Source organism: Etheostoma cragini, chromosome 23 (genome assembly GCF_013103735.1).
Source record: "Etheostoma cragini isolate CJK2018 chromosome 23, CSU_Ecrag_1.0, whole genome shotgun sequence".
Classification (NCBI taxonomy): domain Eukaryota; kingdom Metazoa; phylum Chordata; class Actinopteri; order Perciformes; family Percidae; genus Etheostoma; species Etheostoma cragini.
Window position 1 is genome coordinate 18,682,321 of NC_048429.1, and position 13,410 is coordinate 18,695,730.

General features: G+C 40.7%; 2 protein-coding genes across 7 annotated transcripts in view; one reads left to right on the plus strand and one right to left on the minus strand.

The window, feature by feature from the left end:
• The window catches only part of rint1 (RAD50 interactor 1), a 22,328-nt gene extending 21,560 nt beyond the window's left edge, over window positions 1-768 (plus strand). The window contains exon 15 of the mRNA XM_034863915.1: window positions 312-768. Within this exon, the coding sequence (XP_034719806.1) occupies window positions 312-525 (214 nt within the window). The 3' untranslated portion in view covers window positions 526-768. The remainder of the gene's footprint in view (window positions 1-311) is intronic.
• Window positions 769-5,464: 4,696 nt separating this feature from the next.
• Window positions 5,465-13,410, minus strand: part of LOC117938695 (DENN domain-containing protein 5B-like) — a 77,728-nt gene continuing 69,782 nt past the window's right edge. For 3 of the 6 annotated variants that reach the window (XM_034863477.1, XM_034863475.1, XM_034863478.1), the window contains 8 exons: window positions 12,421-12,566; window positions 11,124-11,165; window positions 9,914-10,032; window positions 9,164-9,351; window positions 8,335-8,417; window positions 7,342-7,468; window positions 6,802-6,976; window positions 5,465-6,130 (listed from right to left, as the gene is read on the minus strand). In XM_034863477.1, the coding sequence (XP_034719368.1) occupies window positions 5,947-6,130; window positions 6,802-6,976; window positions 7,342-7,468; window positions 8,335-8,417; window positions 9,164-9,351; window positions 9,914-10,032; window positions 11,124-11,165; window positions 12,421-12,566 (1,064 nt within the window). In that variant the 3' untranslated portion in view covers window positions 5,465-5,946. The remainder of the gene's footprint in view (window positions 6,131-6,801; window positions 6,977-7,341; window positions 7,469-8,334; window positions 8,418-9,163; window positions 9,352-9,913; window positions 10,033-11,123; window positions 11,166-12,420; window positions 12,567-13,410) is intronic. The other 3 variants (XM_034863476.1, XM_034863480.1, XM_034863479.1) reach the window with 1 other exon arrangement.

Sequence of the window (13,410 nt, forward strand, 5' to 3'; positions counted from 1 at the left end):
ATTATATTCTTGATTATATGATAGATAAATCTGACAACTCTGACGAGAAGCAGGTGGGCCGGGAAAGGCGGACGCTGCCTTACTCTCCCTTACAATATTCAATTATATGCCCTAACTATAAGCTTTATCAAAGCATAACCAAGAGAGACAAGGTAAAGAGAGGAGCCTTGGACAGGCTAGAACTCTCCCCAACCGGATCGGGCTGTATGCCAAGTCTCCCTTTAGTTTTATTATATTCTTGATTACATGATAGATAAAAAGTCAATTGAAGACTAAGAGCCCACGTTTAACTGATAACTTTCTCTCCACAGTGTTAAGGAGGCGTGTATAATCTTGTGTCTTAACGTGGGGTCTGCTATTCTGCTGAAGAATCTTCTAAAAGAGTCAGAGGATGAAGCAAGCGAATGGGCAGGTGCAGGGGATCCTTCACCAGAGTCTGCTCTGAATGAGTTGGGAGTTTACTGCCTGGCACCCTGTGATGTGTTGATACTTCTCAACCTCAGAGCCTCCTGGCCTGGACACTAACAATCCCACCTGCCAGCATTCTCGGGTGAGGAGTGTGCATCAGATTGAGTCCTCTGCAAGTTATTCTTATGACTTTCTTATTGGCTTTCTTCTTTGTAAACAACACAGGTGATATTTGTTAATTTAGGACTGTTCAGATAGTGGTAATTAAGTTGACACTATTGCATTGTCATTGTATAAACTTGTTTTGTTGGACTATTATTTGGGATCATATCAGTTGATTGAAGTTTATTGCAACTAAGTAAAAATAAGAATTGTCCTTTGTCTGGTGATTTATGTAACTCCTTACCTGCAATACTCTGACCAATGGTTCAACATACTATTCCCTAGCAGACTGTTATTGCTCTGCCTCTACCAGCATTGTTAGCTTGCCTTTTATCTGTGGCGTTTACCAAAGCTCTCTATTCTGTCTTTTGGCTCGATGCTAGCTGCTCTAGCCACCGTGCCCGGTTGGAGGACATTGGAGGTCATTTCCGTTGCAGAGGAAACAAAGTTGCAGAGTAAACAAAAAGTCCTGATTAACTGTGTGAGAATGGAACTGATGGAAGGAGATAAATCAGCAGCTTGGTGAAATAATATTTCAAAATGTATAATGAGCCTTTCTGCAATGACAGAACTGGCAGCACTTTATTGTTAACTGATAAATAAATTAAGCAAAGTGATAGATTAATTTCATTTTATAAGTTATGTCAGAAAAACCTTCCAGTATATTAAGCTGCTTTTTTGGTTCTGAGACTACCAGCTCAACAACTTAACTATTAAGGTTATAACCGGTTAACATAAACTTAGTCTGTTTCTCAATTAATTGTGTGCATCATTTTAGCGTCCACTGTAAATTCTTCCAGTTAGTGTGTGTTGCTCTTTGCATTATATCTGCTTTACTGAGGAATTTGATGTACAAATTCATCTGTCGTCTGGAATGCTTCTTGTGAATTCCATCATTATACAACCTACAGCACTAATCCTAATCACCAGTACCAACACTAGTATAGCTCTTTTTAATTTGTGTCTGTCTTTTTATTGTGCTGTAGTATGTCTTTGTTTTTAAATGGACCTTGAGTCTTACAATAAAGCAATGACTAACTTTTAAGTACACTGAGCTCTCATGGCCACAGAACAACGTGCTCCGACTGGGGGATCCCGAGGCATTCACAGGCCAGGTTGAAGATATAATCCCTCCACTTAGTCCTGGGTCTTCCCCGATGCCTCCTCCCAGCTGGATGTGCCTGGAACACCTCCCTAGGGAGGCTCCCAGGAGACATCCTTACCAGATGCCCGAACCACCTCAATTGGCGTCTTTCAACGCGAAGGAGCAGCGGCTCTACTCCGAGCTCCTCTCGGATGACCGAGCTTCTCACCCTATCTCTAAGGGAGACACCAGACCCCCTCCTGGGGAAACCCATTTCGGCTGCTTGTACCCTGGATCTCGTCTTTTCGGTCATGGCCAAGCCTTCATGACCATAGGTGAGGGTAGGAACAAACACTAACCGGTAGATCGAGAGCTTTGCCTTCCGGCTCAGCACTCTTCTCATCACAATGGAGCGATATAACGAACTTAATACAGCACCCGCTGCTCCAATTCTTTGACCAATTTCAGGCTCCATGGTCCCCTCACTCGCGAACAAGACTCCAAGGTATTTTAAACTCCTTGACTTAGGGTAAGAACTCATTCTTTATCTGAAGAAGGCACTCCATCTGTTTCCTGCTGAGAACCATGGCCTCAGATTTAGAGGTGCTGATCCGCATCCCAGCTGCTTCACACTCGGCTGCCAACCGAATCAGTGAGGGCTGACTGTTACATGATGCCATCAGGACCACATCATTTGAAAAAAAGCAGCGATGAGATCCTGAGCCCACCAAACTCCAAGCCCTCCTCAACCCGACTACGCCTTGATATCCTGTCCATAAATATCGCACAGGATTGGTGACAAAGCGCGGTCCTGGCGGAGGCCAACCCTCACCTCGAACAAGTCTGACTTACTGCTGAGAACCCGGACACAGCTCTAGCTTTGGTTATACAGAGATTGGATGGCCCTGAGAAGGGACCCACCCCCGACCCATACTCTCGCAGCACCTCTCACAGTATCTCCCTGCGGACCTGTTCATATGCCGTCTCCTGAGAGTGAAGATCTGATCCGTTGTTCCATGACCAGGACAGAATCCGCATTGTTCCTCTTCAATCAGAGATTTGACTATCGGCCGAACCTTCCTTTCCAGCACCTTGGAGTAGACTTGACCAGGGAGGCTGAGAAGTGTGATACCCCTGTAATTAGCACACACCCTCTGGTCTCCCTTTTTGAAGAGGGAACACCAAAACCTTGGTTATCACCGTCCCAGACCTCCATGCAATTAAATGAAATGAAAATTAGACATTTTAATTTAACTAGTAAAAATAAAAGTTAAGTTGATTCCAAAAAATGCCTTTGGTAAATATGTTTGCCAGTAAGAAGATCCTCTTGGCTTTTTTTCTCACAATTACTAATAAATGGACACACACACTGACAGCTTTCACACACATGGTGTTTTTATTTAATAGGCATAATAAATATAACAAAGAAGTCAGTCCAACACAGCCATGACACTAGTTGTCTGATGCACTGCTCTCATGGCTGTTTAGGGTTGTGACTTAAGCAAAGTGTGCAGTAGTCTAAGGAGGAATCTCAATCTATTCCACCAGAAATCTGCCCTGTAGCCATCAGCAAAGAGTTTGTACACAAACAAATCCAGGACAAGACAGAGGAATCTGTTAATGTGCTTTGGAACTGTGGATAGTCCTGTAGGTGAGGCATTAGGGACACAGCAGCAAGAGAACACACGGTTAAAAACACATGAAAAAGAAATAGTGGTTACCGCTTTAAACACAAATGTTTCCAGTTATTCCACAGGCTTTATGAACCTTAAAATACCAGTGCTGCTGTAAGCCTGCAATGGATAAACATTAAATTAAAAAATAAATACGTGAAATCAAGACATTCCAAACAAACCATTATAGGCTTTGGGTCCTTCACAGACTTAATACTGGAGACAGCGAAATACTACAGGGAACTGGGTTTGCAACGATGTCCACTTCTTGTTTCCTCAAAACTCATCTTCCATCTAGAATTCATTAGAGAGGGTCACGATAAATACAGCTCAGTCTAAAGACAACATGTACTAATGAGAATATTTACACCATCAGAAAGGATTCATTCAGACGGGGGTAAGTTACAACAGCGGCAAAATCTCTCATGCAGCACAAGTTAAAATTCGTCTGAATAAAAATAAAAAATAAAGAGTTATCCACCCATCTCTTCTGTTGGCTATTGCTAAAGTAGAAAAAAATATGAAGATCATGTTCCTCCCTTTATGACAGAGGTCATATTGCATTCATGTAATATGGGAACTGAAAGTTGACAGATAGCTTGTAACATCACACATTGATATCTAATGGATCAATTTAAAAGGCTATTATTCTATATATTTCATATTGTCAACAAATCCCATTAAGAGACCTAAACCAACAATACATGTCCATGTGCCAACAATAAAACAAGAAAAAAAGTGCAGTAAATGTCAACTTGTGAACCAAATATTGTATTACCTGATAATATTCCAACAAATTGCAACAAATGCACTATTCTTTCCTGTTTGATTTTCAACACACAGGGCAGCAAAGTCAGAAAGTGGACATGAATGGTGTATTATAATACTGAATCTAGATCAATGGAAGGATTCACTCAACATTTTTTTTTTTACTAGTAGACCATACTGCAAGTGGCTGATCACTCCAACCTCTCTACTGATAGCGTTTGTTTTCCAGTGATCCTACACAACATTTAGAAAAAGGAACTATTGCTTGTGTAAAACTTCCTTTTTGTGACCTTGCAAATAGAAATTTGATTAAATAATCTTAACTTGAGGTCCACTTACTAGCTTTTTTCCACAATGCTGTTGAAACCCTAGAGAAAGCTAGTACGTGGAGTTTGAATTTGGTTTATCCAGTTGAACATTTTTATTATTATTGAAGTGAGGATATTGGCGAACCCTTTGACAAACACACACTCTTCATTGGGAATGTCTATGAAGCCCCAGGTTCCAGGCCAACACAAGTCCAGCAACTTTAAAGAGAGAGCAATGGAGAATTGAGGACTCCATAACACTGCACTGTGTGAAAGTAAGTAAATGCCGAACAGATCTTTATCATAACCCTTGTTCCAGTGTGTCACTGATCGCTCAGTCTCTTCCTGAGGTCGTCACTTCTTTCCACATCACCAGACTTGCTAGCTCATGCTAATGCTAACTAGAGTCTGAGGATGGCAGGCGAGAAAAGTGAATCTATTTGTTTTTCTAGGTGTACCTACCAAAAGCAGGCTAAGCTACACAGCAAGCGCACATGAAAAACATCTGCTGCTACTAAAACCTTAAAGAAACCCCCTAGCAAGCAGTATTTCACCCCATATTTACAGTAGTATATTACTGGCAGCAATTTTCAAAGCATACTTAACATTTTTTTGTTTGATTTTCTCCCCTCAAGGCAGTCACTGTTTAAGTTCATTTCAGTAAATTATGACAAATTAGCTTGCTCTTTTTTTTTTGGTTAGATTTTATATTAGCATTACATGTTGGGGTATTTAAATGAATAAGTTTTCTGATATTTTATATTTTTCTTGTAGTCATCAATCACATGCAATGGATTGAGCCTTCTAACAAGTATTTGATAATATTCTTCCTCTGTGCAATAGAGCTCCATTATTTTCCAAAAACTATTGCAACACACCAGTATAAAATAAAAATAAAACTCACCGGAGCACCAAATGTGGATTAATTTCCTTTTGTTTGAGTAATGTTTGATAAAACTACAGTGACAAGTCGTGTTAGGAAATTACTTAGCTTAGGAAAAAATGATAAATAATCATTTTTTTCCTTAATACTATATATATTTGCACGCTGTTTTTAAAGATTTACATCTCCGGCATGAAATGGGCTTAAAGCTTAGAGCCAGGGGGTGGCCTTACAGCAAGCCTTATGTTAGTAGTGAAACCAATAGCTGCCTGAAATGCAATTAACCTCAAAAGAATAGTACGTTGTAGAAATTTGTCAAGTAATTGGGATTTACAGCATGGTTCATGAAATAAAACATGATTAAGCACTAGCTGTAATTGAATTAAAAAGGGTATTTAGGAGCCACAGGTGGGGTAATAATACTGCATCCAAACTTATAGCTGAACCAAAGTCTTGCCTTCACACATGAAGTATTGCTTTGGAAACCAAACATGTCTTCAGTTTTCATTACTTGTCTCTCACGTCCTCCTTCCCAGGTCCTGTGTCTAACCCCAGAGCCAATGGGCTTAAAGTGGAAGAGTGGGTGAAGTTGGTGGAAGCGAGGGGAAGTTTTAGAGGAAAATGTAGAGCGGAGGTGCAACCCAGTGATCTCTCCTTGTGCTAAAGGTCGATGCCTTTGACCAGCGAAGCTTCCAGTGTGATAGGGAAGTCATGGATCGTCTCCAGGACTCCGATGAGGGTATTGACAGTGGAGCGGTCTCTGAGCAGGGCCGTGTCCTCGTACATCCGCAAGATCAGTGGGCACTCCACCAGCAGGGGGAGCCACTGGGGCAGCAGACGGTCTCTGCAGAACAAACAGTAAGACAAGGTTTCTACACCAGTGGCAGGAGCATCAGGTTATCAAAACATTTACACCGTTAAAGTAGAATGGAGTCAATACAACATCCTAGCTAAGGAAAATCTCTATTCCATAAGAGTCCGTCTGTTCCACGCCTCTGCCAAGCAACAAATAGTGAGGCTCTCAGACTGTCTTCTGCCATGAAATCTACAGAGAAAAACTGAAAACTTAGTTTCTCAGACAGCTTCTTACCATAAATGTAAATAAAATGTAAATGTAAATGTGCTGTATTTATATAGCACTTTTCCAGTCTTAACAACTGCTCAAAGCGCATTGACCTAGTGTTCCTGTTATCATAAGGGATTTTGGTCTGTTCTGTTGTCCCTGATGAGTTTCAGAAAATTTGGAAAATTGTATATGCTTAGACATACGTCTAAATAGAATTTATGTTAATAAAACACATGTATCCTTGTCTTATCCCATATTAGAACTCTCTGTTGACTAAATGTGTTAATAAATGACCATACATCTAACAGAAGTTGTCATGACTTGTTTGTGTGTAAACCTTTTAATATTAGAGTTTCTGATGTTCATTAACGTAACCCATGCTTATTGTGATTACTATACAGTACAGAATTATAAATCAGACATGTCCAAAATGGCTGATGTAAACTAACCTGGCTCCAAGGCAGACCAGCAGCTGGAACTTCCCATCTTTGCCGATGTTCCTGGGGGTGGAGTTGATCGAGTTGACGTAGTGACAGAGTGATTGACAGGTCATCCCCAAGGGCTCCGCGGTCTCCTGAAGGTCTCCCATCTGGTCTGCTGACTCCATGTAGGCAACAGCCTTCTCTGCAGGGGGAGGGGAGGAGGAAAACAAAACACTCAGCTTGGAGCATATACAGTTACTTTGCACACGTTTGTTTTGTCCTAAAAGAAACATACTGTTCAGTGATACTTCATTGATTCAACGCCTTCACTTTTTACAAATATGTCTGAAAATTGAAGCAGACATGCACCAGTGGCAAAACTGTCTAATAACAAAATGTAAAAGATAAAGCTCAATCAAATCTTTCGATTTTTTGATTTTTAAGTGAAACAAAATCTCACAATTTCTGACTAAATGAACACATTATTTCTCCATTAATCACCTAAAATGGGCCACATTAAATACTGTCTCTTATCAGCAGCAGAGGGCACTGACAATCCACACTTACCCACAAAGTCCCACACAAACACAGTCTTCTGGAAGAGCCGGGCAGACTTGAAGCCATGATTGAAGAACTGTTCTAGAGCCGCCACCAAACTGTTCTCTCCACACAGCAGGACAGTCAGGCTGCCTCTCTGCATCCAGACAACCAGGAGACCAAACGTCAATGCATGAACACAGATAACAGAAGACCACCGAGTTCAAAAATGGACTTTAAAGCCCCACAACTCTTTTCTACCAATACTGTCATTTGTCCCGCCCTAACAGATGCAACAAAACTAACAGGAGACTCAGGAAGATGTCAATCAATCAGTCTATACACAACCACAAGGAAGAACCCACTGGGAAGAGGTCTAATCAGCCAGATTAACTCAAAACACGAGTGAGTGTTCAGGGCCATTTAAATAATGCTAGGTCTAAAAAAAAAAAAAACTAGTGTGACTGTGTGAAAACAAGTCACAAAGTTGAAACTTGAGCAGACAGATGCTTATTACCACATCCAGCAGTTACAGGTCAACATTGTCATTCATATGGTGTCGGATAGTGTCTATCTGATGAATAAAGTCCGACATTCTTCTGCTAAAAGTTCACCAGCTAGTCTCTAAATGTGTCTGCTGCTGAGTAGGTCGTGTGTTTTTAGAGCTTTTTCTCTGTTTGCAGCAGCCTGCTGCAACAGAAAACAGTTAGAGGTTAGAGAGAACTGGTTTCACTGTTGCTGATTTCCATACCCCTGCATCACTCTCCACTCTGACAGAGGGCATTTGAAAGTGCGTCCTGAGCTATTAGTACATCGGTTTCCTCTGCTGTGGCAGTAGGACTGCCATTAGAGCAGCACTTTACTGACTCTGCCATTATGAACACAGTCAGTGGATAGAGACAGAGAGAGTTTAGTGATTGGAAGGGTTCAGAGAAGTATAGCAGTGGTTATCATATCACTCATAGCTCATTCATTATCAGCAAAGGAATTCAGACACAGCTGAGAATGAGAACAGTTGCTAACCTCTTTCTCTGGCTTGTGGAAGTGTTTGATGATGTTGTTCACGGACTCCCCAATAGCCTCTTGGATTTGGGCTGAAGTTGGTTCTGGAATCCAGAAAACAGCTACATTGATATACTATATGCACAGAGAAGATAATCCAACATTATGAGCATCACCTAACTGCTTGATTACAGTGTTACACTCACAATGAGGTGGTGTCCTTGGTATTAACACGTTAATTCCAATAATTGTAGACTCATTATATTCTTTTTTGATCACTTTTAGCCCGATGATTTAATAATTTTCCTCCATCATTTCATTCCTTGCAGAGAGAAAGCTTGTGCCACTTGAAAAATGCTAGACCACTCCTGTTTAGAATTTGTATCAATAAATTTATATGCCATACAAGGTGCCCCCTGTGCATCAGATGCACATTCACACACTGATTTGGGTTCAAAGGACACTTCGACATGGACTGTAGACTGCAGGGGCCAGGCATATAAACTGGACTCCATACTGAAACGGCATGTATGTTGGTGAAGAGTGATGCTTTAGCTTACAGTTCTGTATAATTTACATTAGTGAGTTATACAGACCTCTAAGGTAAAGCCAGGAAGTTTCCTGAAAATAACTACACAGACAAAAGTTATTTTTCTAAAACAACTGCGTTCCCACTCCACTACAAAAATACTGAAAATATCATTTAACAGGTCATTCTTTTTTTGTTGTCTTGCCCTGATTGTTTTTTTCCTCATCTCTACAGGAAGTCCACTATTACAAATCAGAGTGTGTCAATAACTAGAATTCATTTCCAGAGATGTGACCAGCCCCTGCCCTGACAGATACTGACTATATCCTCTTCCAGACAGTGACGTAATGCTGATGCGTCTGCTCTGGGATGGCGAGCGCTGCAGCGGGGGTGTACGGCAGCCTCTTCCAGAATCCTCCTCTCCGCTGGGCACCACCAGCTCACCAATCAGGACCCTCTCCAAGCTCCCATCGTCCACGCCCTTACCAAGCCACCGACCACAGGGGAACCTGTGGGTAGATACAACAAAGCGCTGAGGGCTTCAGATGGATCTGTTTTTGTGTTATTGGTTGATATTTGTTTCTCTTTTATTTTCCTCCACGTCCCTGCTGTCTCTCCCTGCTTTTACTTAAAAAAAGCAGTTCAATCTTTGACCCTTAATTATGGCATGCTTCATATTCACGTACTGTGTATATTTTTGAAAACTACAAAAACTTCAAAAGGAAGTTAAAGGTTTCTGGATTAGGGCATTTAAAAAAAAGAACTTGACATAGACTTTTTCTAATTTTGTACATATACAGTACATATATATTTGAGACATTACTGGGGATCATTGATAGCTTGGTGACTAACTCAAATGCCAGAGTCTGGAAAACAAATGAGCATGGATTGAGTTTGGTAGTTAAAATGGCAGACTGTGTGTTTAAGAGGATGTGACTGCCTCGGCAACCTCCTAAAACTCAACTTCATCAGTAAACAGAGTTTGCTCAGTTGCCTTGGGGGTTGGTTGAAAGCTTTGCAAAAAGCTTTCTATGGAAACCAGAAAAAAAGGACTTCTGGAATGACACTCACCTATAGGTATGTCCTGTGATCTCATTGCGAACCATCACACAGTCCACCAGCCATTTAGCCAGTAGGCCAGCGTTATCATGGCCCAGCTGCACCGTGGTCAGCTTCCCCAGGTTCTGACACTAAACACACACACACACACACACACAGCAAAGAGAAAATCTACTTCAGATTGAAATAATATCATCTTGCAATATCCTATTTCCTAATTTATATACTTTATCAGTGTACAAACACCATACAGCACTATTTGAGAACTGTTACTGCTGGTTACTGCATGAATAGAACTGTGCCTACTTCCAGACTGATTATGTTTCACTGTGTCTTATTTGTTAGTTGTATAATAATATAATATGATAATAGTAGTATAATTTTTAGGCTAGTAGTATAATTTTATGTTATTTATACAGTTTGTACATGTATCTTTTTTCCCTGCTTCATTCATGGACTCCATGGAAATGAGAAGTAGTCAAATTGAATCCTTAATCCTTTTTCATGGGGCGACTCCATTATTATTGTGGGCCTCCACACTTAGTTTCCAAAGTAACATTGTCAACTTAGACTTAGTTTACAGGTCTCTATTTAACCCGGTAGACATTTTTCACGGCAGACATGTTGACATGTCATAGTAGGAAAAGCACAGGTGCATTCATATCCATTAATGGCGCGGCTGTGGCTCAGTGGTAGAGCGGTCGCCTGCCAATTGGAAGTTTGGTGTTCGACCTCTGGCTCTGGAGTCCCATGTTGAAGTGTTGAAGACACTGAACTCCACTTAGGGGAGGTCCTGGTGTTGTGAATGCTGACTCACTGAAATAGCTTACCGTGACACGTGATTGGAATTGAGCTGTTAAGGTTATCAACTTCAGCTGTGCTTTTTCCTATTACTTTCCTCCTATGAATTTTGACTATGACTAGTCAAAAATGTCTGCTGTGAAAAAGGTCCATTCTCTTTGAGTTTTAAGCGGTGCTAATCATTACAGACTACAATTTTAAAACAGAGCAGCATTTAGAGTCTGACTGTAAAGGTAAAGGTGGTGTTCTATTAAGAAAACTACCAATTGGGTAGATTGGGTCTACCAACTATGACCCAATCCAAATTAAACGTGACAACCATGCCCTTAGGGGAAACAGGCTACGGACAACTGAAACAGAAGCATTTCAAAGAGACAGGAGATAATGGGAGATGGATGAAACGGGAGCAGGGGCTTCTAACCTTGAACAAGGCGGAGATGTGCGTGTGAGGCCTGAAAGCAGACTGAGGGAGATGGAAACACTTGTTAAGACAAAAAGGACGGACAATCAAAATGGTGGTGTGGCAAACTCAGAACCAAAACAAGAACATCATCCGTCATGCAAACAGAATGAAAACATAACCCGGACAGACATGCAGAGTGAGGAGGACGGCAGAAAGTCTGAAGCAAATGGGGACTGGGTTTATGGCTCTGTAAACATTACCTGGGCTGGTCAGCTCAATGTTCGGAAAATAGCCTAGTTCAATCATTTCAGTATTCTAATTAATGTGCATACAGTATAGTTTAAATTTTGATAAAGGAAATTAAAAATGAAAACAGCTCCTGCCTGCCCATAGCTCATTTAATGTTTATCTCATTTAGATTTAAAAGGTAATTCCTGTTATTTACAACTAAGTGTGAAAGTCACTGTGTTAACAACTAACACGGTGATCTTTACACAATGAAGTCTGACGAGCACGCAGATAGTCACACAGATTGTAAAAAAAGCAATAGTTTATCCAGATTATCTAAACCTCTTTATTTGCAGGTCAAATTGAAGTCTTTTATATTAATGTGTGAGCACAAGTACAGTAAGTGTGGAAGGGCAGATTCGAAGCAGGAATTCAGGATGTAAACTGTAATAGATGTCTTTTACCGCCTTTATTCAGTTTTTTATTATTAAGTTAGTTTTGGGAAAACATTCGGCATTAGCGATAGAACAGGTCAGTGTGTGACCTAATAGGGCGGTCTTTTAAAGTACATTAGGAAATAAACAACAGACTTTGCTCTAACGCTACATGCTGAAAATGCCATGTCAACAAGGCAGGCCTGCTTGGTTCTTTCAGGGAATGATTGTAAAGATGTACGTAAAATATGTTCACGGACGTTATTCTCTAACTGGGATGTTTTGGGACTGATTAGTGGGGATTTCTATGGATGTAGTACACAAGATGATAGAAGATATGTATCCAGCTCATTTGAATATTGTGTGAACAGTTAACTTACTTTCAATTAATTGTATGTGGCGTTTTATGACTATTTTCCTGAGACACTTCTCTGCGGCTAAAGTTTAGCGCCTCCACAGGATCTCCACACGAGATACATGATAGCGAGACTGTCTTGTAATAAATAGGAACTTAATGAAGTAGCGATGGTGTTGCAGTGACATGGAGGTAAACCGAGAGTGTAACTGAAGAACATGCTCAGCAGCACCCATCTGCACTCAGAGTGACTGGCTGTGTGCCCAGTGTGGGAGAGGTCAAAGGTCACAATACTCACATCAAAGGTCATCTCCAGGACATTCTTGGGGATCTGCATGATGCCCGAGTCTCCCAACTCTCCTGACGCACACACCCAGGGGTTGGAGGTGGTCATGGCGTTGCTCAGCTTCTTGATGGGAATAATGACAACTCGATACGGGATCACTGCAGGGGCGAACACCACGTCAGCACCAGAACAGAGGAATAAACACTAAGATGCTAATTAGACTCAAAGTGGGTTATCTAACTGTTTAATTATGAAATTGCATATTGAGGGCAAACACTGCAGCAGAAAGCCAACAGAATAACAGATCACAGTATCACTGACTGCAGACACGCACAGTCTGCATGTACAGTGTGTGTTCATTTATCTGAATGAGGCAGAACTGGTATGGGTGTTGAATAATATATTGTAGTATAACAGCCATTGATCCACATTCATCTATCTCACAGCTGACACCAAAAAACTCAGAGAGGAACAAGCGGGAAGAGAAATATAGAAATCTTTAGACATTATACAGATGGGATGAGGTGGTTTATAGTTGCTGACAGGAGTCAATGAGGCTACTTTTCATATTTTAAACTACAACTTGTTTTCATTGTTTTGTCCTTTTCCTGAATACTGCTATCATTTTACTCATCAACTTCACTACATTCACACGTTATGTAAATGTAAATGTGCTGTATTTATATAGCGCTTTTCCAGTCTTAACAACTGCTCAAAGCGCTTTTTTTAACATCTACATGTTATCCATTGTATTGCAGAGCTACTATACCCTAACATTAAATAGCAGTAGAACATAACTAAACTAGAAATAACTAAATGTCTTTCCTACTGTACTATACTATATAATCAAATATCCAAGTCTGAAAATACAGCCGTTTAGCTCTCACGCAAATAATGTCCTTATTATCGGGCCGAGCTTTAATACTGTTGGTGACAATCCTGCATGAAGAAAAGTGTGTGTGCCTTGTACACTTTTGTCTTCAAATTGTATCTCTGTGTGGG